This window comes from Lynx canadensis, chromosome E1 (genome assembly GCF_007474595.2).
Source record: "Lynx canadensis isolate LIC74 chromosome E1, mLynCan4.pri.v2, whole genome shotgun sequence".
In the NCBI taxonomy this organism is placed as follows: domain Eukaryota; kingdom Metazoa; phylum Chordata; class Mammalia; order Carnivora; family Felidae; genus Lynx; species Lynx canadensis.
The window spans coordinates 29,285,725-29,310,745 of NC_044316.2; the positions used below are offsets into that span (position 1 = coordinate 29,285,725).

At 42.7% G+C, this 25,021-nt stretch overlaps 1 protein-coding gene across 2 annotated transcripts; it reads left to right on the top strand.

Annotated features, from left to right (window-relative positions):
- Positions 1-1,307: 1,307 nt before the first annotated feature.
- Positions 1,308-20,219, top strand: COIL (coilin). Of its 2 annotated transcripts, XM_030296926.2 has the most exons (7): positions 1,308-1,576; positions 10,593-11,706; positions 11,829-11,912; positions 12,325-12,372; positions 14,919-14,988; positions 17,596-17,684; positions 19,252-20,219. In XM_030296926.2, the coding sequence occupies exons 1-7, from the start codon at positions 1,332-1,334 to the stop codon at positions 19,339-19,341; spliced, it is 1,740 nt and encodes a 579-aa protein (XP_030152786.1). In that variant the 5' UTR covers positions 1,308-1,331; the 3' UTR covers positions 19,342-20,219. The 2 variants fall into 2 exon arrangements, with proteins under 2 accessions (XP_030152786.1, XP_032446982.1); XM_032591091.1 differs by lacking the exon at positions 19,252-20,219 and having other exon boundaries at positions 1,316-1,576; positions 15,123-17,683.
- Positions 20,220-25,021: the final 4,802 nt, after the last annotated feature.

Here is a 25,021-nt window from a genome sequence, read left to right on the forward strand (position 1 = left end):
CCCCAAGCCCTTCTAGTCTTACCCACTTATATAAATGAACAAGTTTTCTCAGGATTTTACATCTATAAAAACAAAAAAATCGATCTAGAATCAATGTGGAGCCCTGTCTCATTTAGCAATATTCATCCAGAAAGACTTGACCTAATAAATAAAAAAAAAGGTAGCTCCATTTCGTTAATAGATGTTTCCATGTCCATTTTATTTTCCCTGTTTAATAATTATGTACCAAAATGTGTGATGTTTTATCCTATTTTGATCAGTTGTGTACCATTCATAACAGTAATAATAACTCAATCAGAAGATCTACAGCATTAGGGTTACAAGAAAATAAAATTTACCAAAAAAATTTCTTTCAATGTGTCCACTGACTACAAAATAATTAGCATTTACTAGTCCAGTAACCTTGGGTTAGTTACTTAATCTAAACCCTTTTTTTTTAATCTTCAAAATGGGAATAGTAATAGTTCATAATTCATATCTTTGTCATGAAAACTAAAGGAATTAATATGCTATGTGAACGGATGGAATGGAAATTTGAATGATGTACACTTTACGATTTACTTACCTAGTGGTTAATAAGGGGGCTTATTTTTATATTTTAAAATATGGATGGGGCACCTGGGTGGCTTAGTCAGTTGGGCATCTGACTTAGGCTCAGGTCATGATCTTGTGATTCATGAGTTCGAGCCCCAGGTTGGGCTCTGTGCTGACAGCTCAGAGCCTGAAGCCTGCTTCAGATTCTGTGTCTCCCTCTCTCTCTGCCCCTCCTCCACTTGTGCTCTGTGTCTCTCAAAAATAAACATTAAAAAAATAAAAATAAAATATGGATGGTGGTAGGTATTACACCGATAAGGTCTTTCAATTCCACTAGGCACATGTAAAGGAGTGACAAGTGGTTTTATTTTAAACGTATATTTACAATATACCAGGAAATGCATCTTTTCCAACTCTTTACCAACGAAAAAATTGTCAAATGTATTGGGAGTAACTGCTTTTTTGAAATTCTTTTCCATATATAAGCAAATATCTTAGAAGACAACGACTGAGAAGTGCTTGTTTATCCAGAGAGTTGCCTAAATTTCGACCCTGCATAGAGCTCAGCGGGAAAGGAATGAAGGCATTTATTTCACTTATGCCCTTCCCTAGCCCCAGCGATGAGCAAAATTGAATCGAATCAACCCCGCTCCGCGTTCTTGCGGGTCACGGGAGCCTGCAGTAGCCACTGGCAGCCAATAGAGGGCACACGTTAAAAGGCCCCAGGGGGCGGGCCGCCGAGTACGCCTCTCGGTAGCCCTGTGGTGTCTCTCGGCTTCCGTTGAGCAACGGGCAAGATGGCGGCCTCCGAGACGGTTAGGCTACGGCTTCAATTTGATTATCCGCCTCCAGCTACCCCTCACTGCACGGCCTTTTGGCTTCTCGTCGACTTGAACAGATGCCGAGTGGTCACGGATCTCATTAGTCTCATCCGCCAGCGCTTCGGCTTCAGTTCTGGGGCCATCCTGGGCCTCTACTTGGAGGGGGGGCTTTTGCCCCCAGCCGAGAGCGCGCGCCTGGTACGAGACAACGACTGCCTCAGGTGGGCGAGGCGCGGGGTTGGGGGTGGCGGGGTGGGCGGCGGGCCGGGGACGCGCCTGCGCACGCCCGGGGCGCCTCGGGCCTCTGGAGGCCGCGCGTGGGTGAGGGGTGTGGAGTGGGGGTGGGCGTGGGGTGGGGCTGTCAAGCTGCTCATTCGTGCACCGGAGGGATGCTGATTGGTCTAGGCCGGGATGGGGCTCAGGAATCTGCACTGGGAGGAGCATCCTTCCCGGAGTGCTCCGGGGGCAAGTGGTTAGTGGGACAAACCTGGGAAGACAGTGATCTGGTGCCCGGGCCGGGCGCGTGCTTCTTGCAACCTTGATTTAGCAAGCGCGTTCTTAGCCAGACACTGTGTTACATGCGCCCGATGCGGATGTGCATGAGACCTGGCCTTCCCCTGGCGGCTGGCAAGGTCAGGTGCAGGGGGCCCAGGCAAATAGAACAGTCATGTTCTCTTCCAAGCGTGCAGTTTGTCCAGCCTTAGTAAGCTCCTGCCAGATCTCCTGAGACTTACGGTGTCATTCTTGCCTCACCTGGGTATTTTATGGTTCATTTAAGTAGGTGTTTGGGACCTTTTGGGTTGTGAATTGGAAAATAAAATAGTTTTAAATATGCTTTTGGAACTCAAAAAAACAATGATACTGAGGGGGCGCCTGGGCGGCTTAGTCAGTTGAGCTCAGACTCTTGATCTTGGCTCAAGTCATGATCTCACAGTCGTGAGGTCCAGCTCTGAGTAGGGCTCTGGGCTGAGAGTTGCAAAGTCTACTTGGGATTCTCTCTCTCCCTGTCTTTGCCCTTTCCCTGCTCTCTCTCTCTCTCTCTCTCTCTCTCCCTCCCTCCAAATAAACAAACAAATAAAATTTAAAAATGACACAGAGGTGGGTATCGAGGAGCCATTGTGGTATGAATTGCCCATGTGTGGTTGATTTGTCTCAATAAAATGGTAAGACAGGATCATTTCAGTTTGGATTCTTATCTTAGACTAATTTATTCAGGGCTTCTTTTTAAAACTTCAGGTACAATGAAAAAGTTCTAGAGTTTCGAACCAGGCTGCTTCCTCTGCTTGCTCTTTGTTGAATATTCTTTCCTCAGAGCATGTCAGATTCATGAGATTTCTTCAGAACATCAGGGAATTCAGTTTGGAACAATTACTACGTCTTTGTGTGTGTGTCTCTCTTAAAAATGGGAATGCTGTGATTTACTAATGTTTAGTTGTTTCTAAAGACAATTTGAAATAGTTAAAATTTCAAAAAGAGTTCTTTTTCCTTTTTATTCACTGAAATAGCTTTCCATTATTTGTGCAATTCAGGAACTGCTTAAATGTTACGGTTGTAAGGACTGTATCCCCTCCTGTGAAGTTTACTTTCTGACCTAATGAATTACTAACTTGCTGCTCACTAACTGCAGTGCATTATACCTCAAGTAATGAATCACCTGGGAATTACACTCTGTATAATGAAGTGAACAATGTCAAAAGCAAATGATGATGGCTTTTATAAGAAATAAACATAGCACAGTGGCAGGCCGAATTCCTCCTGAACACTTCAAATGCATAACTGTGTATGGTAAGAAATATCTCTGTAGCTGGCTTCGGTGGTTAATGGGGCAGACCTTAGGAAAAAAAATTGAATTTGTAAAAATTTTTGTTTAAAATTTTTTTTTAATGTTTATTTATTCTTGAGACAGAGACAGAGTGTGAACAGGGGAGGGGCAGAGAGAGAGAGAGGGAGACACAGAATCCGAAACAGGCTCCAGGCTCTGAGCTGTCAGCACAGAGCCCGACGCAGGGCTCGAACCCACGAACTGTGAGATCATGACCTGAGCCGAAGTTGGACGCCCAACCGACTGAGCCACCCAGGCGCCCCAATTTGTAAAAATTTCGTATGTTTTTGTGGTTTCCTGTTTTCCATCATTTCTGTCTTCCCCCAACAGATTCACCTTTCTCCAGAGCTGCAGAAGAAAGCCTAGTCTCTTTTTTTTAAAGGTTCCTAATATTGTTGGAGTAGACCAAGATAACTAGTTTCATGTTTTTGTATGTTATCTTCTTGTGTGATGCAGGCAGGCAGCCTGGATAATTACACTAGATTGTGTTGCTAAGCGCAGGAGACAGTGGAGAAGGGAGAGATCTTCGTGAAACACAAGGGGTCAGGGAATTTTGCAGCACCTTGAAGGACATGTAGGAAATGGAAATGTTGGGTAGCCCATTACTAGTGGAGGCAAAAGCTAGCCTGACTCGGTGAAGAGATGCGTCTGGCCACAGAAGGATTCTGGAGGGGTTGCCGGGAGTACTGAAAAGTCTAATGGGAAAAGGTGAGCCAGGTGGTGGATATCCCATGAGGCTGGAGAGGTTTCTCCTCACTTGTGTGCCACGGCCATTTCCCCACGGCCCATTCTCTTACGTGCCCACAGTCTGACTTTTTCTGCTTTGACAGACGAAAAAACATTTATACTTTAAAATGGCTCAAGGTAAAGAGTCCTTTATTTATCTTCTCACGTACTCTTTCCGGTATTACCCCACTCTCTAGAAGTATCCTCAGTTAAGTTTGGGGCCTGTCTTCCTAGATTTTTTTCTCATACACACTCAAACATATACTTTTTAAATACACATGCCATTATAATATACATATTGTCCTGCACCTGACTTTTTTTTTTTTTTTTAAGAGAGACAGAGCGAGTGCCATTGGGGGAGAGGGGCAGAGAGAGAGAGAGAGAGAGAGAGAGCTGGGGAAAGGCAGAGAGAGTGGGAGAGAGAGAATCCCGAGCAGGCTCCAGATTGCCAGCATGGAGCCTGAGGGGCTCGAACTCATGAATCGTGAGATCATGACCTGAGCTGAAATCAAGAGTTGGATGCTTAACCGACTGAGCCACCCAGGCGCCCTGAGAGAGAGAGAATCTTAAGCAAGTTCTGTGCTGAGCGCAGATCTTGATGCAGGACTTGACCCCATGACCCTGGGATCATGACCTGAGCCAAAATTAAGAGTCTGACTCTCAACTGACTGAGCCACCCAGGCACCCCTGCACCTCACTTTTTTACCTAACATATCTTGGGTATCTTTCATTTTAGTGTATATAGTATGTGATGTACATCATTCTTTTTTTAAATTTATTTTATTTTTTTGTTTTAAAGAGAGAGTGCATGAGCTGGGGAGAGGGGCAGAAGGGGAGAGAGAGAGAAAGAGAGAGAGAGAGAGAGAGAGAGAGAGAGTATCTTAAGCAGGTTCCATGCTCAGTGTGGAGCCTGACGCAGGGCTCAATCCCACAACCCTGGGATCATGATCTGAGCCAAAATCAAGAGTTGGATGCTGAACCCTATGAGCCACTCGGGTACCCCTACATGCTTCATTTTAAATGCCACATAGTAGGAGTGCCTGGGTGGCTCAGTCAGGTGAGCGTCCAACTTCAGATCAGGTCATGATCTCACGGTTCATGGGTTTGGGCCCCAGGTCGGGCTCTGTGCTAACAGCTCAGAGCCTGGAGCCTGCTTCGGATTCTGTGTTTCCTTCTCTTTCTGCCCCTCCCCTGTTCACGCTCTGTCTCTCTGTGTCTCTCAAAAATAAATAAATGTAAAAACAATGTTTCTTAAATGCCACATAGTATTCTTTTACATGCCATAAATTTATTTAACCAATTTCTTACTAATGGACATTTTAGGTTGTTCTCTTAGTTCATTTGGGCTGTTATAATAAAAATACCATAATTTGGGTAGCTTATAAACAACAGAAATTGGCACCCGGGTGGCTCAGTCAGCTAAGTGTCCTACTTCAGCTCAGGTCATGATCCTGAGGTTTGTGAGTTTGAGCCCCGAGTAGGGCTCTGTGCTGGCACCTCAGAGCCTGAAGCCTGCTTTGGATTCTGTGTCTCCCTCTCTCTCTGCCCCTTCCCTGCTCACACTGTGTCCCTGTCTCTCTCTCAAAAATAAATAAACATTAAAAAATTTAAAAAAAAAATTAAAGGGGCGCCTGGGTGGCTCAGTCGGTTAAGCGTCCGACTTCGGCTCAGGTCATGATCTTGCTGTCCGTGAGTTCGAGCCCCGCATCAGGCTCTGTGCTGACAGCTCAGAGCCTGGAGCCTGTTTCAGATTCTGTGTCTCCCTCTCTCTCGGACCCTCCTCTGTTCATACTCTGTCTCCCTCTGTCTCAAAACTAAATAATGAATGTTAAAAAAAAATTAAAAATAAATTGAAAAATAAAGCAACGGAAATTAATTTCTTACAGTTCAGAGACTGGGGAGTCCAAGATCAAGGTGCCAGCAGATTTGGTGTCCAGTGAGGTTTCCTTTCTGGTTCATAGATGGCACCTTCTCACTGTGTCCTCATGTGGTGGACAGGACTAGGGAGTGTTGTAGGGTCTCTTGTGTATGAGCACTAATCTGATTCATGAGGGGTCCACGCTCATGGCCTAAGCAGCTTCCAAAGTCCCCACTTCCTAATTCCATCACGTTGGTGGTTAGGATTTCAACATGGATTTTGTGGGGACACCAGCATTTCGACCATGGCAGTTTTTTTGTTTTGTTTTTGTTTCTTAAGATTTTATTTTTAAGTAATCTCTACGTGGGGCTCAAATTCACAACCCTGAGATCAAGAGTCACATGTTCTACCAACTGAGTCAGCCAGGCACTCCCCATGGTAGTTGTTTTCTGGTTTCCACTGGTAAACATTGCTGTAGTGAGCATTCTTGCATGTCTGTGTGTGCTTGGGCAGTGATTCAGCCGGATGCATTCCCAGAAGAGGTACTTGTTGGTCAAATTTTAAAATTTGGTAAGTACTGTCAAATTAGCCTCCAGAAAAGTTGCACAGGTCTGTCTTTATACCAACAATATAGGAGTTACTTTTTTTTTCAGTATTGTGTGAAAAGGAAGACAGCAATGTGATTAAGAATTCAAGGTCGGGAGTCAGAACCCTTGGTGTGCATCTTGACTCATCAGTTGTGTTCTCTTGGTCCAGTAACTTTACCTCTCTGAAGGTGATAATGCCACAGCCAGACGGGAGGGAGACTGCAGGGAACAGAGGGGACCCAAAGAGAGTGCAGCTCTACCTTTTTACTCTCCTTGTTGAATTTCATCTCCGTTTGATGGGACAAATTTATTAAAGCCCACTAACTCCTGCCCTGGGAGGACTAACAACATTTATTGTATTAACAAAAATTAGAGTTAACATTTGGATAGTACTTGCTCTGTCTGAGTCTGGCACTGCCCTAAATATACATGATAGCTCATCTGAGTATTAAAATTATTATTACTATCCCCATTTTTACAAATGAGAAAGGTTGAGATACTATTTTAAAAATTTAAAGTGGCAGAATAAGGATTTGAATCCAATCGCTTGGGCCTTGGCCAAAAGTGGGTGGCCCGCAGTGGGTGTGGGGGTCAGGCTATGCAGTTGGACGTGCCTGTATTTCTGTGTGATCGAATCCTAGAAGTGAAGTTGCACATTTAGGGGCGCCTGGGTGGCTCAGTCGATTGAGCGTCCGACTTCGGCTTAGGTCATGATCTTGTGGTTTGTGAGTTTGAGCACCACATCGGGCTCACTGCTATCAGCACAGAGCCAGTTTCAGATACTCTGTCTCCCTCTCTCTGCCCATTCCCCCCCCCCCCGCATAAATAAACATTAAAAGAAAGAAAATAAATTGCACATTTAAAGGAAGCACCTTGGGGCATGTGGCTGGCTCAGTCTAAAGAGCATGTGACTTTTGATCCCAGGGTCTGGGTTCAAGCCCCACAGGGGGTATAGAGATTACTGAAATAAATAAATCTTAAAAAAAAAAAAAGGAGCGCCTTGCATTTTGATAATATCACCTGGCTTGCCCTACAGAGTTTGCATGAATACTGGAGAGTCTGTTTTAGAAATTTCTTGGAATTAAATCTCTTTCACTGCTAATTATATAGGTAATTCACTTCTCTTTGTACAAGGACAGCTATGTTTGTTGTCTGTGATCCAAGTAGAGAAATGAAGGACATTGCCAGGGAAAGTGTATACCCTGAAAGGAATTGGTTGTTAACTCGGCAGACCCAGGTGAACCATTTCTTACTCTCTGGATGGCATTTTGTTCCTCAACCTTATTATGTTCCCAAGAGAAATGATTCTCCTCAGGAATCACAGATAGTGAATAAGGCGGCAGCAGTCATAGGTCATACCTTCATATCAGAATCCACAGATTCACTGTCTTCAGAATGGGTAAGGTGATGCCAAGGGCTGCTTTTGTAAGCCTGAGGGTCTTGCAGGCTCCTCTGAAAGGCAGCAGGTGCTGGGTTCCAGTGATTTAATAAACCGCAATGACTGAACAGAGTCTTGCAACCATTTTCAAAGTTTGATGGAAAATTCAGTCCTAATTGGTTGCCTTAGAATTGAAACTTGAATCATAGCATTGCTACATAGTAAAACAAATTAATCAAGAATGTCAAGGGACAATCCATTATTCTTACAAGTTCCCCAGTTGTTCTTAGAGTCACAGGATTTCCAGCTAGTTTTTGCCCATTTAAGAATCACTTCCTTGGGGCGCCTGGGTGGCGCAGTCGGTTAAGCGTCCGACTTCAGCCAGGTCACGATCTCGCGGTCCGTGAGTTCGAGCCCCGCGTCAGGCTCTGGGCTGATGGCTCAGAGCCTGGAGCCTGTTTCCGATTCTGTGTCTCCCTCTCTCTGCCCCTCCCCCGTTCATGCTCTGTCTCTCTCTATCCCAAAAATAAATAAACTTTGAAAAAAAAAAAAAAAAAATTTTAAAAATAAAAAAAAAAAAAAAAAAAAAAAAAAAAAAAAAAGAATCACTTCCTTGCTGCTGGATGCTAAAGTCCATCCTGGGAATAGAAGATGATGTGTTTTTATAATCTAAATCTCTGATCGTTCATACTTTTTTTTTTCTCTCTTTATCCTGATATCAGTAGCTTTGACTTTGCTTTGTATGTGTCTGTGTATCTGTGTATTCTGAAGAATAATTGAGGGTTTTTTCACCTGCCACACTGAGATAAATCCACCGGTATTACAGTCCCTTAAAAGAATTTAAAGAATGTTTATATATTCTTATTCACCAATTATACTTTATTTTCAAATATGATTATACATCTTTCACTGGTTACTAAAAAAAATTGATGAAATATATAGCTGGATATAAACATATTAAAACATAGTGCAGTTGTCCATATTAAAACATATATTGCCTGTTTTTAGCAGACGATTTTGAGCACCCGCTATGAACTTGACACTGGGGACACTCTGGGCTCTCTGTCATTGGACTGCACATATTAGAGGTAGCTGTTGCCAGGCCATGGAGCAACAGAGCTCCTTTACTGTAATCATTTTGGATGAAATGTGTGTTAGGGTTCTTCAGAGAACCGGAAGCAATAGGAAATGATAAATACATAGAGATATGAATGTAACTCTATACATTCCTTATAACAGATATATATTCCTGTTATAAGGAATTGGCTCATGAGATTAGAGAGGCTGAGCGGTCCCAAGATTCACAATTGGCAAGCCAGAGATCTAAGAGAACCGATGATAAAGTTCCAGTCCAAGGCCAAAGGCCTGAGATCCAGGGGAGCCGATGGTGTAAGTTCCAGCTCTAGTGTGAGTCTGAAGGCAGGAGCAGGCTGAGGTCCCAGCTCAGACAGTTGGGCAGAGAGAGGGAATTCTGTTCAGACCTTCAATGGATTGAGTCAGACCCACTCACATTGGGGTGGGCCGTCTGCTGGACTTAGTGTACCCATTCAAAAATTTTTTTCTTTAATGTTTTTTTATTTTTGAGACAGAGAGAGACAGACCATGAATGGGGGAGGGGCAGAGAGAGAGGGCCACAAAGAATCCGCAGCAGGTTCCAGACTCTGAGCCCAGAGCACAGAGCCCAACGAGGGGCTTGAATCCATGAACCGTGAGATCACGACCTGAGCGGAAGGCAGATGCTTAACTGACTGAGCCACCAAGGCATTAGTCTACCCATTCAAATATTAATCTCATCTAGAAATATCCTCACAGACAAACCCAGAACAATGTTTAACCAAGTATCTGGGCTGTCATGGCCCAGTCAAGGTGACACATAAAATTAATAATCACAGAATGTCATGGAATTTTGCGATGGCTGTCACTGTCCCAAAGAACATAAATTGTTAGAAGGTTTTCCTAAGTTTCAACAAAATAAAAATGAAGTCTGATTTTAAGAAACAGCAGCCCACATTTAAAAATAAAATATTTTATTTTTAATACAATTTAAGTTGGTTAAACGTCCGACTCTTGATTTCGGCTCAGGTCATGATCCCACGGTTTGTGCCCTTACCCCACTCCACGCACGTGCATGCTTCTCTCTCTCAAAATAAATAAACATTTAAAAAATAAGGGGCGCCTGGGTGGCTCAGTCGGTTAAGCGGCCGACTTCGGCTCAGGTCATGATCTCACGGTCCGTGAGTTCGAGCCCCACGTCGGGCTCTGTGCTGCCAGCTCAGAACCTGGAGCCTGTTTCGGATTCTGTGTCTCCCTCTCTCTGACCCTCCCCTGTTCATGCTCTGTCTCTCCCTGTCTTAAAAATAAAACATTAAAAAAAAAATAAAAAAATAAAAGTTAAAAAGAAAATAAAAAGAAGAGTGGGTAGTCTGCAGTATCACCATTTGGGGTAGGCAGCATAATAGAGTGGAGAGATTGTGAACTTTGAAGTTAGACAGACTAGGTTTGAATCCCATCTCTGCTGCCTATTAGCTGTGGACTTTGGGTGGGTTACTTATCTGAATTGTAATTCTGTGATCTGTCTTAAAATGAAGCATACCTACTTCATGGTGGCATTTGATTAGAGAAAATGTCTAGAAAATGCTTGGGATGCAGTAGATATTCAATAAATAAAACTCGTCACTTCAAAGTTGACTCTAAGGGATGCCATATAGACCATTTTGTCAAAAAGAGTCTTTTGTCCTGAAGTTATTTGACATTTTTTCATTGACTGATGACAGGTATAGTGTGCGGCCATCCTGGTATCTAACTGTGTCCCAGAGACATGCCTGTGAATGACTCACTGTAGCTTTCTCTCTTGTTGTTTTGCTAGAGTTAAATTAGAAGAGAGAGAAACTGCGGAGAATACTATAACAGTCAAGAATGGTGACGATAGTCATTTATTACCCAGAAAAGCAAAGAAGAGGGCATTTAAGTTGGAGGAGGGTGAAGAAACCGAACTAGATTACAGAAATTCAAAGAAACATTGGAAGAGGCAAGAGAACAGTAGCAATGGGAAGACCTTGGATCTAGAACCTAAAGCTGCTACAGATCAGAGTATGAGGAAAAAGGGCAAGAGGAAAAACAAAGCCATGTGTGGTGTAGTGGATGGTGATGACGAAGAAACCAAAAGAAAGTCACCAAAGAGGAAGGAGAAATGCGAACTTAAAAGGCAGACCAAGAACTCCAGGTCTTCTAAAGCACAGACGGTGAAGGACTGGGCCATCTCGAACTGTGGTCCTCTGAAAAGCTCACCTGCTAGGAACAGCCTTGTCAAAGCCAAAAGGAAAGGCGGCGCGGGCGTCTGTCCAAAAGACAGCCCCATTTCCTCCTCAGAGTCCGAGTCTTCTCATGAGTCCACCAGTGATGGTGTCAGCAATGTCCTCTTGGAGGTCAGAAATTCCTCAGAGAAAACATCAACTGAGTTATCAAAGGAAGGGCCCTCGACAAAAAACACGACTGCAAACAAAGTGGCTGCCAAAACTGGCTTCACCTGTGCGGCCGTCAAGTGCAAGACGACCAGAGCATCATCTTCCAGTTCGGACTCCAGCTCGGAGTCGGACGACCAGTGCACGGTGTCGAAGAGCACCCCGGAGCGCGCTGCGGGCTTCTTAAAGCCTGTAGGCCTCTTTGCAGGAAGAGGCTGTCCGGGCCCGGGGCCGTGCGCGCAGACCCCACACGCTGCCGGGTGGAAGCTCTCGGACGCAAACGGTGCCAGACAGGCTCCTCCCGGGCCCCCTCCCAACGTGACTCTCCCCACCAGTTTGGGAAGAGGCTGGGGGAGAGGAGAGGACCTTCTTTCTTGGAAGGGAGCTAGGGGTCGGGGTGTGCGGGGGAGAGGCCGGGGCCGAGGGCAAGCTGTTTCCTTTGTGTTAAATAGAAACCCTGAGTATCAGAAGCACCAGCAACTAAATGAAATGGTAACAAACTCCTCTACTATTATCCAGGCAAGTATTATTTATCGTGAGTGCGCTTCTTCCGCTAGGCCCGTGGGGTGTGTCTGCAGTTGATGTCACGGCTTCACTTTTGTCACCAGTAACAAAGTCACGTGACTCATGCTGTCTTTCAGAATCCGGTAGAGACACACAAGGACTACAGTTTGTTACCGCTGTTAGCAGCTGCCCCACAAGTTGGAGAAAAGATTGCATTTAAGGTACATTTTAAAACAACAATTACCACCAAAAAGATTCTTCTCCCTCCAAATAAACTTACTCATTGGCAGGTCAGGATTATATATGTGTATGTACTAGACCCTTTCCAGATCATATCTGTCCTGTGCCTAGCATGTAGTGGGTACCTACTTATGGTTTTCTGAATGAATAAAAATGGCTGAGCTTGGTGTGTGGAACCTAGCAAGCGCTCAGTTAAGAAAGGCTCTGCATAGCACCAACCCCTCTCCACCCCAAACCGAAGAAACCTCTCCCACTGGAACTTCTGTCTCGCCGCAGGTCATGGCAGGGCTCCCAGAATGGTGGAGTGGGCACCCCGCCACTGCATGTTTTCTTGGGGGCAGGGGAGAGGAACTGCGGGGCTTGTGTATTTGTGGGCTCTTTCTTCTTTTTTAGCTTTTGGAGCTGACATCCGATTATTCTCCTGATGTCTCTGACTACAAGGTAAGGCTTTTTATTTAAAAATAACTAAGTGTCAGTATATTAAACAAGCTAAAGTCGTATTTAATACTGCTAATATGGATAATTTTGATTTTTTTTCAGTAAATAATGTTGTAGAAAATGGGAGCATTATCAAAATGTAAACTTTTTAACAGTATCACTGTGGAGCCCCCAGTGTTATTTTCCTTACATCTGAGGAAGAATGTAGAATAATGACAAGTTTAATTCTTTTAAAGTCATTTTTTTTTTTTTTTTCTAACCAGCTTAGACAACCAGCTTAGCAAGCTTATTTGAATGCCACTCTCCCAGGATCCTAAACTTTGAAAGAAAATACTAAATAGCTTTCAGCCAGAAAATTTGATTACTTTCATCATAGGAATCTCTTTTATATAATTGTGAATTACTGCAGATTCTTATGGTCTAACATGGCCCCTTTTATATTATCTCTTCACCACAGGTAATTCACGAGTACTGTCCCTGTAATTTATTCACTTAACACGTGTATGGGACTTCACATTGGCATGAGCTTTATCACAATTCAGTAAAAGTTTGACCCCATCAGTGGGATTACAGAATTACATGTTCCCTTCCTTTTTTCATCCATTCAAAATTTTGTTGAAAACTTTGTTAAAGGGGTGCCTGGGTGGCTCAGTCGGTTGAGCGCCTGACTTTGGCTCAGGTCATGATCTCACAGTTCATGAGTTTGAGCCCCGCGTCGGGCTCTGTGCTGACAGCTCAGAGCCTGGAGCCTGCTTCGGATTCTGTCTTCCTCTCCCTCTGCCCCTCTCCTGCTTGTGCTCTGTCTCTCTCTCAAAAATGAATACATTAAAAAAAAAAAAAAACTTTGTTAAAATGCACATTTTTTAATTTTTATGTAATATATGGAATATAAGTCCATTTAAAAAATGAGTTGATACCTTGGAAGACTTTTTTTAAACCTTGAAAGATTTTTAAAATCTTGGTAAGAACCTTTCCTCAAAAGTAGTCTGGAAGGTAGGTCAGTTCTGGGTAACTGGTATTTTATCACATTTTTCATCTTTGACCCCTTTATATAGGTGACATATAATTTGTCATCTAAAGCAGGATACTTGTGCATGAAAAGGGTTAATATTATATTAATAATTATCCTGGAAGGAAATGTAAATGGACTTGTCTTGGGCAAACCAGGATGTTTTATCACCTTACCATAGATAATTACTTTAATTCTGTGATGTACTACAAGATAGAAATATAGAATTGGTATGTTCTACAACCTCTACAAACTATGATTCTAGATGATACTGATTTTTTTATTTTTTATTTTTATTATTGGTTTTTTATTAAAAAACTTTTTTTTAATGTTTTTTATTTTATTTTTGAGAGACAGAGACAGAGCATGAACGAGGGAGGGACAAGAGAGAGGGAGACACAGAATCTGAAGCAGGCTCCAGGCTCTGAGCTGTCAGCACAGAGCCCAATGCAGGGCTTGAACTCATGAACCGTGAGATCATGACCTGAGCTGAAGTCGGCGCTCAACCGACTGAGCCACCCAGGCACCCCATTATTGGTTTTTTATTTCAGAAAGTGCATGAGTGGGGGAGAGGGACAGAATAAAAAGGGCCTTGGGGGAGAATCTTAGGCAGGCTCCATGCTCAGCACAGAGCCCAACACAGGGCTTGATCCCATGACCGTGGGATCACAACCTGAGCTGAAATCAAGAGTTGGACGCTCAACCAACTGAGCCACCCAGACACCCTGATTCTGATTATTTTTAATGCATATTAAATCTATGTTGGTCATCACAGTTCTTACCCTGGAAAGCTATTTTCTTACTTTCCCGGTATTTAGGACTTTCTGGAAATGATTTTCAAAACCATTTGGAAAGTGAAAATCAGTACCAGTTTTTTTTGCCTTGACCTCAAGTGCCGTTATCTAGCTTGATCACTAGCTTTATTCCTGAAGCTTGTCTTCAAAAGTTAAATCTGTCTTCAAAGGATGTAGTCTCCTCCACGCTCAACCCTGTCTCACGTGTACGTACCTACCTGTGGGATTTTAATTGATGAAGGTGGCTGAGTGATGCCACAGAAGTCAGTGCAATGAAAGAAGAATTTATTACTTACGTTTCCCGAGGGAGGGGGAATGCCACGCCATGCAGGACCCCGGAGGAAAGCACCAGGGTGTCATCCAGAGGCAGAGACAGGAGTGAAGAGAAAGCCCGGGCAGGGCCTTTATTGGGGTTTCCTTGGGATAGGCCAGGCGGGATGGGGGAAGCAGTTTAGGATTGGCTCGTTTGAATAATTAGCAGACTTTGGGCTATAGGGGCCGTGCCTAGTTGTGTGGTACCTGACCCTGGAATGATTTAGATTCAGGGGAAATATTGGCTTGGTGTGTGGGAGTTTTATTTCTCCTACATATTGATTTATTAAAGAAAAAAAGTTTTCATATTGAGATAAAATTTATGTAATGTAAAATTTACCATTTTAACCATTTTAAAGTGTATAATTCAGTGGTTTTAGTATATTCCAGTGTTTCACCTGCTGGTTTTTGACTTGGACTTTTATTTTTGAAAGGAAGGAAAAATACTAAGCCACAATCCAGACACCCAGCAAGTAGATATAGAAATTCTTTCATCCTTACCTGGTGAGTCTTGTAGAAAAGAATTCGAAAATTTAGTCTCTTTATATCTACATTGGTTTCTAAATAGCTTTTACACACAGGAGCTGCTCTCTTGCTTGGCCTCTGGGACTAACTGTCCACTATCCCTGTCCGCACAGAGCAGCCCAGGAGACCCGAGCTCCCCCTAGTGGAGGTGTGTCACCACTATGGATTGTTGGATCTGTTTACAAAGCTGTTAGGCAAGTTGTTCTTATTCCTGTAATTATGCAGTTTCATAAAAACTGCATAAACTAATGAACATTGATTGCAAAAAGAATTATTTCTGTGAAACCCAAGTTGAATGCCAACCCAGGAGTATAACTAAGAAATTTACTATTCAATCGTGTGGGTGGATCTGCTTTGAGATTGGGAGGAATCTGGTAAAAATCTAGGAAGATTCTGAACTCAGGCTGCCTTGCTAGTGTTTGCATTCTTGTATCCCTTTAGAAGAACTCAGAACTGGAAATTATAGAAATTGCAGATATACATTAAGTATGTGGTTTATGAAAGAAAGAGAACTCTAGTCAGTGGGCTTCTAAGACCTTCTCAGGTCTATCTCCAAAGATTGGCAAATGAGCATACTTCAGTGTGTTAAGTCAAAATAGAATGTCTAAAGTATATGTGCGTGCACACTCTCACACATCGTTTTAAATGGCTCCCTGCTTTATCCCTGATTCATCTCACCCATTATTGGTTCTAAAATCTGAGAATAAGAGAGCTTTTACTGTATGTGGCTTCACTTGGGTTGTGTTGTAGGGGTCCCTGGCCACAGATCAGGGGAGACCCTTTTTCTTTAGCAGACCCGAAGGCAATTAATTATATTCTCTTTGTGTTTAAATAATGTAGTGAGTAAAAGATTCAAAACTCCCGTACACAGTAATCAGTTAACATGGTTTTCCAATGAAGTCCCTTTATAATGTTAAGTAAATGATTAGATATAACTTAAATTGGTTTTCCAGCTTTCTTCTCATTAGGTTTTATTTGAGGAAATCTCTCTTCCTAGGAATGGTGGGCAAAGAAATTTGTCCATGGTCAGATTCCACGACACAGCCTGATCACTGCTTGTCAGGTGATTGACAGTGATAACATCCAATTAGAACTTTTCTTCTTTGGGGCATCAAGAAGTGTCTTTTACCTGCTCACTGGTGGAAATACAGGTAGTCCTCGCTTTGCATGGTTCTGATATATAGGAACTTTCGTTACCATGGTTTAGTTAACACCAGTTCCCAAAGACGTTAGATATGTTACCTGTTAACTGACTAGTGGCACAAAGTTCTGCTAATTCTTCAGTCCACAGATCGCTACGTAAATAACAGATGCCCATCATGATCGGTGACCAGTCATGTCACGTCCTTCCAAGTCTCCTGGTGATAAGTCACCATGCAGCTGTTACTCAGTTCCCATACACGCAGCATCGCATGAGGCTGTGCTGTCTCCTCGTACAATCTCAGTGATAGACCCACAGGGCATCTTACAAAAATGGATAATGGAGGTAGGGAATTGGTCGACAGAGATGAAAGTACAACAAAGAAACAAAAAGTGATAGTTCTGGAGGTGACACCCAAGTGAAGTTTAAACTTGTGGAGTTAGAAGAAACCGCTAACCGTGGGGATGTTGGAACTGCAGTTTATGTGAGCTTGACATAAAGGAAGAAGGTAGTGGTGATGACAGGGATAAAGAGGTCCCGGAGGTGGCATCAGCAAAAACATCACACAATTGCAAAACAGAAACAAAGAAGCTCCAAGAGTTATTTCACGATGATGTCAAGATCTCAAAGGAAAAAATACTGAAAGCTGATCCATGCTTAGAAAGGTGTCTGCAAGTTCCGTAAAGTGTAAAGATTCTCTGTGTTGTTGTTATGTGACAGGAAGGCAAGCACTGTTCAAGCCACCCTTGATAAGTTTCCTTTTCCTTTTTCTTTTCTTTCGCCTGATAAGTTTCTTACAAAGAAATAGAACACTAGTTCTCGGTCTTTTTGATGTCTCAGATTACAGTGTACTACATAAATGCTAGTTTTACTATTTTTCATCTCTCTGTACAGTAATTTTAATGTTCTGATAGTTTTTAAAGGCCATGAGACAATCATAATTTTTCCATTGATTATTCAGATAGTTTTGCATGATGTCAGCCCGGATGGTCATTTTTATGGTCCCACACTACCATGCAACGCGAGGATTGCTGTATTACCAAGTAGTAAGCACGTTTAATTTCTGAGGACGGAGCAAAATACACAAATTTTGCAGAATTCATATCACGTTAACCTGCTGAAGCAGGTCCTGTATCTGTTGGGTTACCTAATTGTCACACGTTCTTTTCTGGGAGTACTAATAACAGTGTATGGAGCTCATTTCTTTTTGACGAAGGAAAGATGGTCTCTGGCAAATGGCCCAGGGGCTCCCGTCTGCTGTTACAGGGTGTTTCCGAGGGTCTCCTGTCACTGAACACTCCATGCTTTCATGTGCGTACCCAGCCTCCACATCAATGGACAATTTGTTTGTGGTTGTTTTTCTAATGATATAAATTCCCTGTAGAGGAACATTTTCACTACTGGGAAATGACTTACTGTCTCTCCTTCCTACCGTCTGGTTTCAGCCATGAAAGAACCTGGGAAATTTGATTTGGTTTATCACAACGAAAATGGAACTGAGGTAGTGGAGTACGCTGTGACGCAGGAGAAGAGGGTAGGCGCGCTTCTCTTCTTGTGATTGCTCGGTTGTCCATTCTCTCTCGACTGGTTGCTGGTAGTCTGGAAGATGACATCGCAGCTTCCGGTTTCTGGTGGTCTGGAAGGTGACATCACAGCCGCCTGAACTGCCTGTATTAAAGTCTTAAAAGATCTAGGCCCTGGGATCTCTGGTCTGCCTACAGGGTGGCGAGTTCAGTGCCAAGTGCCAAGTTAGGGTACCGTCTCGGATCTCAAAGAGCCTACATGACAAGATTCATGAATAACAAAGTCTTATTTAAGATTATAGAGTTGTATAAAATCTTAATTGCATAAGGGTTTCAGTAGAAAAGAACAGTGTATTTAAAAACCTTTATTGATATATACATTGAGAAAATTATACATATGTATACAGCTTGAACGATTATCACAGATGAACATACCTGTGTCACCAGCACCTAGATAAAAGAAATGGGATAGTAACAGCCTCCCCTGGAAATCTCCATCGTGTCTCTTTGCAGTCATTACTACCTCCCAAATATTACCGTGATTCTGACCGATGCCAGCTTAGATGTTTTGAAAAATGACATGAAAATGATGATTCTGTCTTTTGACTTCCATTTAAATCCTTAAATTGCCCTTTTAAGAAGTATATGGTTTAGCTTTTAGGCAGCCAGACTTCCAGAGTTGCTGGCAATGCTGGCTCATGAGGCTATGCTAGCATTAAACTAACTAGAATTTATATTTAAGAAAATGCTTCCTCTTAAGGTGTTTATATTTGAAAGGTTATGGATATTATTCTGTAGCTTTCAGTATTGCAGACTCACATTTTACCTGAAATGTAAACTTGTAGAAACCCTAACCAGACTGTGTTTTGCTTTGTCTTTAGGATAGATGACACTCTTAGGGATTTATTCCCCAAACACATTTTTAGGGTCTGTGGTAGGATCAGCAGATTTGGCCACATCTCCTGTACTTCTTTATTGGCAACGTATGCCTCTGCGCTTTTTTGTTGAAATGTATTCTTGGAAACTATATTGGAAAATTAAACCTTGGAAGTTTCCCCTCTCTATGCCTATTAAACCGAGGCCTGAAGCAGAGCCTGTAATTACCTCTCCTTGACACTAGATGGCCCTCGTGATTCGTCCACACGGGCCGAGTGTTCACATTGGCTGGCTCTTGGTGAGATGCGAAGCAGCTCCTGGTTTTAGGCAGCACAGGAGAGCGACTGTAGAGCTGCGCAGAGGAACATCAGCAGTCCCGGGAAGAGTGCGTGGGCCGCCTAGCCACAGGGTCTTGTTGGGCAAACCTCCCTGACCCCTTTGTAACCACCGCCCTGCGCCCCGCCCCACCCCCTGCTCCAAATGAAAGAAGGGTAAAATGTGTTTAACGTAAAGTGTAGTTGCCTTCTAGGTAAACAAGTTCTTCTGCCCTAATTGAACTCAGCTTACTGGGACTCCCATCATTCCAGGTCTTCAACCATTCTGCACAAATGGAAATATACTTGACTGAAGTTTTTAATCGACTAAAATCTAAATGACCTCAAAATGAAGCCTCTAAACCAAATGTTTTGTGTCTTTCCTCAGATCACTGTTTTTTGGAGAGAGTTGATTGATCCAAGACTGATCGTTGAACCTCCGAGTACCATACCAAGTACAGAGCCTGCTCGAGGATGACCTCTCCACCTCCTAGTCTACAAATGTCTTGTTTGTGAAAGGGACTATAACCTGAACTTTTTTTTTTTTTAAAGATTTGAAAGTTGTATGCGTTTTTTGTTCACTTTACTGCATAGGAAAAAAATCTACCTCATCATTTAAAATAACATGGGTGTTGCTTTTGTAGACCTTTTTTTTTTCCTTCTTCCAGGCTTAATTTCAGTAACAAAATTTAAAACATGACATTCCCTCCAGGCATTGTTATATATCAGCGTATATGGTTTCTTCTCTTTTTTTTAATTTATTTTTTGACCATCAAGTAGCCATCGTCAATAGGAGTTTATAACACCAAGTACAAGAAAATGCTGCATATCTTGTTTCAGTAACATTGTATTAAGTAACATTTTAAGACATGAAAGCATGTTACTTGACCGAATTTTTTAGTATTCAAGTTGTTCCATTAAATGTGGAGCATCTTATACATTTCAAGTATTTTATACTTGTAACTGTCAAGAATTAAAAAGTAGGTGGGTTTGTTGCAGGCAATGAGTTAAGGAATCCTTTCACATTTTCTCAACTTTAAAATTAAGGATTTTCAGAACCTTGTGTAGAACAGTGAAAATAAGATCTCGTGTATTTGCCTGGGGACAAACGGGTGGTCCATCTGGGTGAGAGGATTTCCTAGGAGTTCGGCCCAGGGAATGTGTTATCTTTTTACAAGATCTCAAGCACCTGGCTGAGTGTGAAGTGAGGACTGAACAGAAACTTCCTTTTCTGTTATTATTCAAAACAGAGCTAAAATGGCTAAATATATACTGTGAAAATTGCTTTCTTTTAACAAAACATCGGGTTCCTCCTTCAGCTTTGCAAATTTCTAAATAAAATCATATTGAACTAAATTTCCATGAGTTGAGTATTGCTGTCTTGTTTCACAATGAGGCGAGAGATACCAACAAAATTCATCAGATCTAGGAGCTGTTGGGCCAGTGATGCTGTCCAGTTTTAACCTGGATAACATTTATGTGTATCAAATGTGGATTTATTGATTTGCAATGAAAAGTATTACTCCAGAAAGAGTGAGATCAACATGGATGGTGGATCTTGGCACTGGGGAAGTTCTTGTGTGGCACACTTTTTTTTTTTTTTTTTTAATGTTTATTTTTGAGAGAGTAAGCAGGAGAGGGGCAGAGAGAGAGGGAGACACAGAATCCGAAGCAGGCTTCAGGCTCCGAGCTGTCAGCACAGAGCCCGAAGTAGGGCTCAAAGTTATTAACTGAGATCATGATCTGAGCTGAAGTCGGGTGCTTAACCGACTGAACCACCCAGGCATCCCTTGCATAGCACACTTTCTTTCTAGGGTTTGGAAAACAAATTAAGTTAACTAGTAAGTACCAACAGGTGTATGAATAAATGCTCAACATCATTCATCATCACAGAAATGCAAATCAAAACTACAATGAAACACCACCTTACACCTGTTAGAATGGATATTCTCAAAAAGACCAGAAATAACAAATGTTGGTGAGGATGTGGAGAAAAGGGAATCCACTGTTGGTGGGAATATAAATTGGTACAGCCACCATGGGGAACAGTATGCACCCCTGTATTCATTGCAGCATTGTTTACAATAGTCAAAATACGGAAACAAGTGTCCATCAATGAATGAATGGATAAAGAAAATGTATATGTACATGCACTTCTTCTGCCATAAAAAGGAATGAAATCTTGCCATTTCAGACAACATGGGTGGACCTTGAGGGCACTATGATAAGTGAAATAAGTCAGAAAGAGATACTGTGTGATCTCATTTATATGTGGAATCTAAGCAACCCCCCACTCAAAACGAACTGAGATATGGAGGACAGATTGGTGGTTGCCAGTGATGGGGGGGTGGGCAAAATGGGCAAAGGCAGAGGTAAAAAGTATAAGCTTCCATTACAAGTCATGGGGATGTATATACAGCATGGTGACTATAGTTAATAATACTATATTACATATTTGGAAGTTCTAGGAGAGGCAGATCTTTTTTTTTATTATTTAAAAAAAATTCTTTTTTAATGTTTATTTATTTTTGAGACAGAGGACAGCATGATGGGGCAGGGGCAGAGAGAGAGGGAGACACAGAATCCGAAGCAGGCTTCAGGTTCTGAGCTGTCAGCACAGAGCCTGATGTGGGGCTCGAACCCTCGGACCATGAGATCACAACCTGAGCTGAAGTCAGATGCTCAACTGACTGAGCCACCCAGGCGCCCCTCTAGGAGGGCAGATCTTAAAAGTTCTCATCACATAAAGTTTTTTGAAACTATGCATGGTGATAGATGTTAACTGGATTTATTGTGGTTATCATTTTGCAGGGAGTGTATACACATACCACGTCATTATGTTGTACACTTGAAACTCCTGTTGTATGTCAATGACACCTCAGTTTAAAAAGATAATTAAGGGGCGCCTGGGTGGCGCAGTCGGTTAAGCGTCCGACTTCAGCCAGGTCACGATCTCGCAGTCCGCGAGTTCGAGCCCCGCGTCAGGCTCTGGGCTGATGGCTCGAGCTGGAGCCTGTTTCCGATTCTGTGTCTCCCTCTCTCTCTGATCCTCCCCCCGTTCATGCTCTGTCTCTCTCTGTCCCCAAAATAAATAAACGTTGAAAAAAAAATAAAAAAAATAAAATAAAAAGATAATTAATAAACATTGACTAGACCAAAGAGAACTGTTGACCTCAGGGAGTGTTTTCTTCAGTTTATTATCAGTTTATGAGTCCCCCTTTCCCTCTGGAGTAGTGTTTTTTGAACTGTGACTAGCAGCCTACTAGAAGGGTCATGATGTCAAACTAGGAGGGCATGACCTTTCCGAAAGATGCAGTACAATAGAAAAGTACTGTACCACATCCAGTAAATTTCAGTTTTCTTTATAAAACATAATCTACACATAGCCACGTAAAATGTGGCTGTATTTCTTCTTACTTGAAATCAGATAATTGTCTGATGTGGGAACTCCAAACTATACAGTTTATTCCAGGAGTGAGAGACAAGAGGGGAGATGAGAAAAGGTTCTGGGCAAAAGTAGCCGCCAGGGACTAAGTCCTTGCCTCACTTTGCCTGGGCTGGTGGTCCCATTCTAGATGAGGAAATAGGTACTCAGATGCCAGCTATGAATACTATAGGATTAGCCTATGGATTTGAAGAAGCGATGCATCTAATTTCTCCCAACGTAATATTCAGTAACTTGCCAAAGATCACCCATCTAGAGGAGAGAGAGCCTAATTTCAGAGCAGTATTTTTTCCCAAGATGTTTTGGTGGCTGTCCCTAAAGCTGCTGTGTCTGGCCTGACCGTAAGCAGTGGGGCACCTGCCACACGCTTCCCCCACTGCCACCTGTATCGTTGGGACTGGGAACGTTCTGGCTAATGACTTTCCTGCCCTCACGACTCAGTTTTCTCTATCTTCAGGCTGTCTGCTCACCATTAAGTTCTTTTTTTTTTTTAATTGAATGTCTATATTAATTTTGAAAAACGTTTTAAAGTTTATTTTTGAGAGAGAGTGAGAGAGAGAGAGAGAGCACAAGTGAGGGAGGGGCAGGGAGAGAGGTAGAGCGAGAATCCCAAGCAGGCTCTGCACTGTCAGCACAGAGCCCGACTCAGGGCTTGATCCCACAAACTGTGGGATCAGGACCTGAGCTGAAAGTCTGAAGCTTAACCGACTCTGTCACCCACGTGCCCCTAGACAAAAACTTTCAGTTATTTTAAATATGTTCAAAGAACATTAGGAAAACATGTCTAAAGAGATAAAGTGTGAGAATGGTGTCTCTCTCAATAGAGAAAATCAGTAAGGAGGGAGGAAAAAAATTTTTGTTTTAAAGAACCAAATGGAAATTCTGGAGTTGAAAAGTACAAAAACTGAAATGAAAGATTCACTATGGAGTTCAATAGCAGATTTGAGCAGGCAGAAGAAAGAATTTGTGAATCTGGATATATAGATCAATTGAGATAGATGATCCAGTCTGCGAAGCAGAAAGGGAAAAGAGCAAAGGAAAATGAACAGAGCCTCAGAGACTTGTAGGACATCAACAAGCAGACCAACACACACATGATGGGAGTTCCCTAAGGAGAGGGGAGAGGAGGAGGGCAGAAAGAATATCTGAAGAAATAGCAAAGGAATAAAAAAGTACACCAGAAGATAGCATAAAGGAAGGCAGTTATGGAGAAATAGAAGAACCAAGATGATAGAAGACATTAAAATAAACAGCAAATGGCAGACGTAAATCTTATCAGTAATTTAGTGGAAATGAATGAAATGCTCCAATTAAAAGGCGAAGGTTGGTTGGATGCATAAACAAAATGATGCTGTCTACAAAAGCCACGCTTCAAAGACACAAATAGGTTGAAAGGACAAAGATGGAGAAAGAGGTACCACGCAAACAGTAACCCGTAAGACAGACCACATTCAGGAAATAAAACAAGTCTCAATAAATTTTAAAACACTGAAAGGGGCGCCTGGGGGGCTCAGTCGGTTAAGCGTCGGACTTTGGATCAGGTCATGATCTTGCAGTTTGTGAGTTCGAGCCCAGCGTCAGGCTCCGTGCTGACAGCTCAGAGCCGGGAGCCTGCTTCGGATTCTGTGTCTCTCTTTCTCTCTACCCCTTGTCTGCTTATACACACACACTCTCTCTCTCTCTCAAAAATAAACATTAAAAGAACCCCACTGATATAATACAAAGCATATTCTCCAACCACAATGGGATGAATTTAGCACAATAGTGATGTAGGCAGGCCTGGTCTGAGGACCCACAGTGGGTCCTCAACGGACCAGCCAGGAGGGTCCTTGGCTTCAGGCAGGATAGAAATGAAAGGTGAACCAGGAGTGATGAAGTTTTGGGGTGATGGTGGCGTGGTCCGGAGCCGACGGCCAAGAAAGAATTCTTGAAGATGTCTTTGGTGCAAAAAAGGTGATTTTATTAAAACATGTGGACAGGACCTTTGGGTGGGAGCTGTACTGGGGTCATAATGGGTAACTTATTATATACATTCAGGTTGGGAGGGGGTTAGGGATAGATTAAGTCTCTAAGGTATTTTTCCAGGACCTTGAGGGGCTAGCTGTGTTAGGAAAACACTAATTATTACCATTTAGTAAAACCTCAGTCATGAGACCCTTCAGATGCATATCAGGGGGCCATAGCTTGGAGTATGATCTTGGGGGAGTTGAGATAAAGGCAGTTTCCAAAGGAATTTTTATGTTAAAGTAGACTTACAGGATCCTCGAGGCTGGGATAATGTTAAGGTTCTCTTTTGCCCCTAGCAAAGTGTCATCATTGAAGCAGCTGAGCTCCTAGAGGGAGGTCACTCTGCTGGTTTCAAGGACTTGTCAATGGGCTGTAGGCACTAAGGGAATTTAACCTTTCATTTGTCTTAGTTTCCCACATCACCATGGTAAGCATTTAAACCCCGTTCCTTTGTTCTTGGGTGGCCAGGAGTGTCGAAGGAATACCGCACATATTCCACCCGGGGAAGGGGTGCTGTTAGCCTGTACTTTGTCCCCAGTTTGCCCCATGCTCCTAAGGCAAGGAGGAAGTGAACTGTGTTTACTGAGTAGTGTGACAGAGTATAGCAGACAGAGTGTCTAGGAGACTCGGAAAAGGAAAAGTGAGTCTCCCTGTTGCTTGGGGTTAGGGGCTTATACTGGAAAGGGGTTCAGGGTACATATCGCTT

Excerpts from the sequence above, each read along its gene's own strand:
- COIL (XM_030296926.2), top strand. The coding sequence starts at position 1,332 with ATGGCGGCCTCCGAGACGGTTAGGCTACGGCTTCAATTTGATTATCCG. Across the intron at positions 11,913-12,324 it reads GAGAAAAGATTGCATTTAAG|CTTTTGGAGCTGACATCCGA; the intron begins GTACATTTTAAA and ends CTTCTTTTTTAG. Across the intron at positions 17,685-19,251 it reads CTGTGACGCAGGAGAAGAGG|ATCACTGTTTTTTGGAGAGA; the intron begins GTAGGCGCGCTT and ends GTCTTTCCTCAG.